Source organism: Trachurus trachurus (assembly GCF_905171665.1).
Source record: "Trachurus trachurus genome assembly, chromosome: 24".
NCBI classification, from domain to species: Eukaryota; Metazoa; Chordata; class Actinopteri; order Carangiformes; family Carangidae; genus Trachurus; species Trachurus trachurus.
In genome coordinates, this window is record NC_139910.1 from 11,404,242 (window position 1) to 11,410,790 (window position 6,549).

A 6,549-nucleotide genomic window follows, 5' to 3' on the forward strand; every position below is an offset into this window, starting at 1 on the left:
TTTTTGGGAGGAATTTACATTAGCTATGGCAGAGAGCCCATCTCAGTCTCATACATGTGCATGCATTCACAAAATCACAATGGAAGTTGTTAATCTAAAAGGCAGAGAATCATCTTTTCTGAACACCGTGTCCACTCCACAAAGGGTTTGGTTTTAATATCATATGAATGGACGAGAGTAGTAGAAATGAGAGCTGAGTTGATACATACCATGGTGTCAAAAAAATGCAGAAAAAAGAATACCACTTGGTTCATAAAAAACCCACAGAACAAGCAAAATACACTCCTGGAGTTTCTGTTTACATGAACAAGCTTACTGAGAGAAGGCTGGAGTGTTTGAGGCAGCCTGGAGGGGCGAGGGCCAGAGACCAGCCAGCAGGGCGGGGGTGCGGCGGGGGGGAGCAGGAGGGTCTGACCCAGTCGCTCACCTCTTCTTAGGTGCCTGAGCGGTGCGAGGTGGGGTGATGGGGCGTCCTGAAGTCACCCCTCCGTACTGGTACTTTGCTTTTTTTTCTGACGGCTTCAGAATCTGAGCAGACAGGAACGACGGTGGTGATAAAACACACTAGACAGACACATAAATCAGAATTAATGCGCCGCAACGACAAATAACTGAGGCGTGTTACCTGAAAGGAGCACATGAGGGACTCGTCCACACTCATCATGCCGCCTGCGTTGTCAAACTCCCCGCAATAGTTTGGGGCAGAAAACAGCGTCACCAGCTGTCGCTTGGCAAAGAACTCGTATCCGTCTTCTACGACCTGTAGCGGGAAAGATTAGAGCTGAGATGATCAGTGTATCTAGAGAGAATTAATTGACAAAAACTTTAATTAACTGTATTTTTAAGCAAAAATAAACAGAATATCATAGCGATTTGGACTGGATCATAGACCATTTCAGGTCTGGCCTCAGAGCTGACTTCCATATCTTGTTATTTTATCACAATTTGTCTGGAACAGAACTGTGAAAATGAATTTCCCCTCGAGGACAATAAATCATGAACCTGAATCTGAATCTGAATTCCTCATACATCTAAGAGAAATGCATGTGTATTTTAAATGAACAGAAAACTGCCTTCATTGATGTTCCTGTTGAAAACCTGCATTAAAATGTGTGTCTTTTTATCACATGTAATCAAACCCATCAAACCAAACTCAGTCATTATGAACACTATTTCTTCTATATGTTTCTGTATGTGCTGTGAAAGTATTCTTCCAAGTTATTTGCCTTAAAGAAGAAATAATAAAGTTGAATTTTCCACAGTATCATGTTGTCAAGTCAAGTCAAGTCATAGTCTTAATAAATCACGAGGCAGCAGGAGCGTTACCTGATGTGCTCGACAGATGAGATCCAGGTCGTGGCGGTTGAGGAACTTGCTGACCACGTCGGCCCCGAAGGTGAAGGAAACTCCCCGATCGTTCTCCCCCCATCCCTGCACGTCTTTGTCTGGGTCCGACCACAGCAGGTCACACAGCAAGCCTGGAATCAATCAGGCACTGGTGAGCCAAGATACTCATGCTGCGTTCAAAACAACTCGGAGGTCGGAATTCCCAACTCGGAAATTTCCGACTTCCGACATCATTGCGTTCATGCTGCAGGAAAAAAAACATGGATACCTGAAGGAAGTTTGGCATATTGTGGCTCATAGCTGAATACGAAAAATAAATGCAGCAGTAAATTATGTTTATTTTGGAGGAGAGGAGACGCCACAGATGAGTGCACATATAATGTTACAGCCTTGATAACAGTTAAACGTTATTTCCGTCACATACGAGGACCACAATTTCACACCATACAACAATCACAGCTTAATATAAACGTATTTCATATAGGCTACTGCAATAATACACAAAAATATGCATTCAAACCTCAACAAATAACTTAAAATGTATACATTCTAACCGTTTAAGACGAGGGCTGCCATGTTTTGATGTCGTCGTGACGCCAAGTCGGAAAGTCGGAGCTCTGATATGATACCCGAGTTTCCGACCTGTAATTTCCGAGTTTGACGCTGTTCAATTCATTTTTTACAACTCGGAGCTCGTTTTTTTCCGACTTCCGAGTTGTCTTGAATGCAGCATCAATGCTCACTGACCAACTCCAGGTATCCCACTAACACTGATGCATCCAAACAAAAGGCCTCTCAATCTAAAAGCTACCATTCATTGTCATATGCTAGAAACCCCTAAATATACAAATACAAATAATACCAATTCATGTTTTTTTTTCAAAGGACATGTAAAAGAAAGAGACAGAAGAACAGACCTGTGTCAGGAACATCAGTGGGTCTCATAATGCGTCTAATTTGTTCCATGGACTGTAGATCAGGTGAGAGTCCTGAGGAGAACAGATGATTGTATTATTATCAGCGACAACACACTGTAAAATGAAGCAAAGATATAACATTAAATGGCTTTAAAATACATTTTGACAAGCAAAATGACAATGTAGATGATATGTGATAATAACACCTGAAGTACTTTAAACAGATTATGTTTTACTAATGTGAAAAAATATTATTTTAAATCATTCAACATTTTTATTACACAAAACATTACACCCTGTTATCAGCATTGTAAATGGTGATATGTGCGGAGGTAATATCAGATTTTAATCATCAGATTTTTTGGCAGCACACTTCCATCACATAGATAATATACCACATTTTCTGAGCAGTTATAAAACAGAGGTACGTCACAAACCTCCATGGCAGCAGAAGATCTTCTCATCAATAATCGCAGCGATGGGCAGGCAGTTAAAACAATCTGTGAACGTCTTCCAGAGCTTTATGTTGAACCTGCGCTTGCCTGAGGAAAGAGAAATGAAAGGCTATTAAAATATATCAGCAGATTCTCTGTTTCTTGACTAAAGAACAATGTCTAACGTTTGCAGATGATCACAGGTTTTTTCTTTTGTTAAATGCAAAACTAATAAGGACTTCAAGGTGAACTATATACTAAAAAAAAAGGCATGGTTTTCAATTTACACTCGTCGTAGAAGCCATAGATGCGATTGATGGAGGCACACTCATGGTTCCCCCTGAGCAGGAAGAAGTTTTCTGGGTATTTGATCTTGTAGGCGAGCAGCAGGCAGATGGTCTCCAGCGACTGTTTCCCTCTGTCCACATAATCCCCCAGGAACAGATAGTTGGCCTCTGGAGGGAAACCTCCATACTCGAATAACCTCAGCAAGTCTGTGTACTGTCCATGGATATCACCTGCAATTATATGTGCAGGTATCATGTTATAACTACATGTTCAAGTGTCACCATCATTTCAATAACGACTGTATTGTTGCAAATATGTTCTTACCACAGATTTTGAGTGGAGCCTCCAGTTCTAGCAGGATCGGCTGACTTAGGAAAATCTCTCTGGATTTGATGCAGAGCCCCCGCACCTCCGCCTCTGACATCTGTACAATCTTCCCTGGACGGCATCCTCTCACTGCAAGTTAAAGTACAACGAGGTCGAGGTCAGTACCCATTATGCGTTAATCTTTTAACAGGGATGAGTAAGTATTAACCACCAGATTCATGCATGAAATTCAACACACAGTAACAACAAGTCAATCTTCTTATTGCAGGCTAATTCAGCATCTTTTAGACTGTATAAAATGTGTAGTCAAATATATAATCAAGGTTTGTGTTCAGCATTTTGGGCATTTCTCAACATACATACATATCGCAATTATTATGAAAGTGATAGCAGTTTCCAATTGTGTTTTGGTGTTAGCTACCCCTTTGTTTACATTTGCATCGCATTCAAGAGAGCTGACTATTGCATCTGCTTTGCTACCGGCTAGACATGTCATTTACTCCAGTCAACACGAGTTGTTGTGAACTGGCAAGTAAAGGAATGGACAGCTTGTTGGCTCAGCTGGAAGTGTGTGAACATGGGCGGTGGGGTCCAGGAAGGACACAAAGTCTAGAGGACAGATCTATGTATAAAGAATAAACAAGCTTGTCGAGTCATGTGGTAGCTGTGGGCATAACTTCATGCTGCTTATCTTTAGATACTTAGAAACAATTAATTTTCAAATTGTTAGGGTTTCATCATCACAACAGCAATGGTTGCAAAGGAAAAGAAATTAGAACCAAACTAACATTTAATAATTAAAAATGTTACAAAAAAGTTATAAAATAGATTCATACTATTCTAAAAAAAATAGCAACAAATACAGATAAAAAGTCATAATAATGCAAAGTGAATAAAATAACTAGTTCTGCCAAGACAGCAATGTTTTTTATCCTGTTTGTTTAACATGCTATTGATAAAACTATCAATAAGAAAAACATAGAGTACCTCACGTAAAATAACAACAGCCCTACAGTATTTAAATAATTAATTCAATTAAAAATTAAGCACAAAATTCTCAATTTAAATTAAATGTTTCACGATTCAGTTTGTTCAATACATTAAGATTTTCAGCCCATACATTCAGGATATGAAATGTTTAAATTGCGGAGGTTTCAGCAGTGCTCTTCCATATAAGGGGGTGTGTCCGGCCGAGGCACTCTACTAGCAACCTGCCATGCCAACGAGAACAGTTAATGTTACTTAGCAACAAACAGCGTTCCAGAATTCTTTCTCGTTCCATTGCATTTCGTCCTCAACAGAAGAGAGAGAGAGAAAAACTAACGTGCCTTTATTACTCGAAAACTTTCATTGTCACGACGTTACGTTTTTTTTTGTACTACTTAACGTAGTTAGCTCTCTTTGTAGGGAAGCAGTGAGATGATTTTTTTTTGTTGGAGTTGTTTTTCTTCCATTTTTCGACACCATAGGTCGAGAACAACGTTAGAATTCGAACATAAGCCGTGCTCGTTCCTACTGTGACATCACTGTAACGTTTACATCCAGAGTGCAGCGCTTTGAACGCGACGGTTAGCTTCACTGGTCGCTGCTGATAGACACACATACACACACATACATAGCTAGCGATGCAAAAATGGCGAGATTATTTTATTTCAACACGTCGTAAAGTTACTGGTTACATAGAAAGACGCAAAAGTCGGTCGTTCTCTCTACGAAGCAACACACAACAAGACACAAAAACACAAAGCTCTCCAACCTTCAAGTAATCGAGAGATGAGGCTGTCAACGTTCAACTCGCTCTCCGCCATGTTTCTCATACTCGAGCAGGCAGAGACGTTGTGGGCGAAGTTGGCCCCGCTAGTTGACTTGAAGGCTCACAGGAGTGCCAGCCTTCGGGTGTGCACCATACACATAGCAGTGATATTACGAACCATCTGGGTAAACGATGGTGGATATAATCTTTTTTTTTTTCCAATTTCAAAGTATTTGTTTCTTTTTCTTTGCTCGCTCCCTACATTTAAAGAGGAACTAGGAGTTTTAGCTTAAAGGTAGGGTTGGAAATCTTATTCTGGAGCATTTTTTTTTTTTTTGCTTTATTGCTTGAAATCCTCTTAACACTCCAACTGCAACCAATTAATTGAATGCTTTTTTAACAAAAATGAAAAAAGTCAGTCACCTGCGGAACGGACAAACCTGTAAAAACTGCATCCAATCATCTTGAACACCACTTTCAAGTCGATTGGTTCGTGATGTGTCAGTCAAACTGCCATCTCTGTTCCTCCCTCCCTCCTCTGCGTAAACTGCTCTAGAGCACTAATGGCATGCGTATTCAGTGTCTAGAGGAGTTATGACCGCAAAATAGACAATGCCAGTTATCCAATGTACCTCTGAGATGGATGCTGGGTGGTTTATTATGATGTTAGGTGTTTTCTTTCACGTGAATAAGCCATGAGAAAAAGCTGGCGATGGAAAGTTAGTGATGCTGTGCAGTGACACGCGACGCGACAGTATCGCGGATAGCCGCTGAAGTATATTATCCTCTTATTTTGAGTATATTATTCTCATATCTTGTTTGAGAATGTTATCTTGAGTATATTATCTTCTTATCTCCTTTGAGACTGTTGTACTCTGCAAAACCTTCTTTGAACCCATGTTTTAGGGTTACGGTTAGTGTGTATTTTCAGATCTAATTTCTGCGAACCGCGACAGAAACTCGCCCCGTAACCCGTAATCTCTTGTTTATGACAGATAAGACTATATTGTATGATATATATAACGTTATGTACCTCTTTCTATGAATTGATTTCTCCCCAGCTTCCTTGTAAATAAATGCACATGGCTAGGCGGAAAAGCGACCAGACTTGTATAGTTCCCCTTTAATTGTAAAAAATGTTGTTGTTTTTTTACTCTTTGACAGCTATAGTAAACTTTACTATTTTATTTTTAGAAGTTGAAAACGTAAGCAGACTGATTAAAAAAAACAAAACAACACAACCATAATAGTAGAAAAAAGAAAATTCTAATAAAATAATTCATAATAACCATTAAAATATAAATTGAATATTGTAGCAATTTTATTTTTTGTTCATAAATAAAAAATGATTGGAGAGAAATGTACATCATCTATGGATTCACAGACATTGACCAATTACACATAGAACATTTCACAATTTTCACACAGTACAAAAAAGTACAAATATTTTACATAGTTGTGTTGTGTTTTAGAAATATTTTCC

General features: G+C 39.2%; 1 protein-coding gene across 2 annotated transcripts; it reads right to left on the reverse strand.

The window, feature by feature from the left end:
- Positions 1–266: 266 nt before the first annotated feature.
- On the reverse strand, positions 267–5,141 carry LOC311007657 (serine/threonine-protein phosphatase PP1-beta catalytic subunit-like). 2 transcript variants are annotated; one of them, XM_084000914.1, is made up of 8 exons: positions 5,070–5,141; positions 3,311–3,442; positions 2,986–3,216; positions 2,702–2,806; positions 2,265–2,336; positions 1,327–1,478; positions 626–760; positions 267–528 (listed from the first exon to the last, which is right to left on the reverse strand). In XM_084000914.1, the coding sequence occupies exons 1-8, from the start codon at positions 5,128–5,130 to the stop codon at positions 424–426; spliced, it is 993 nt and encodes a 330-aa protein (XP_083857040.1). In that variant the 5' UTR covers positions 5,131–5,141; the 3' UTR covers positions 267–423. The 2 variants fall into 2 exon arrangements, with proteins under 2 accessions (XP_083857040.1, XP_083857039.1); XM_084000913.1 differs by having other exon boundaries at positions 410–760.
- Between the last annotated feature and the right edge of the window lie 1,408 nt (positions 5,142–6,549).

Coding starts and splice junctions, on each gene's coding strand:
- LOC311007657 (XM_084000913.1), bottom strand. CDS start 5,130: ATGAGAAACATGGCGGAGAGCGAGTTGAACGTTGACAGCCTCATCTCT. Junction 3,217..3,310: donor GGCTCCACTCAAAATCTGTG/GTAAGAACATAT, acceptor ATATAATTGCAG/GTGATATCCATGGACAGTAC. Junction 761..1,326: donor TCATCTGTCGAGCACATCAG/GTAACGCTCCTG, acceptor TTCCCGCTACAG/GTCGTAGAAGACGGATACGA.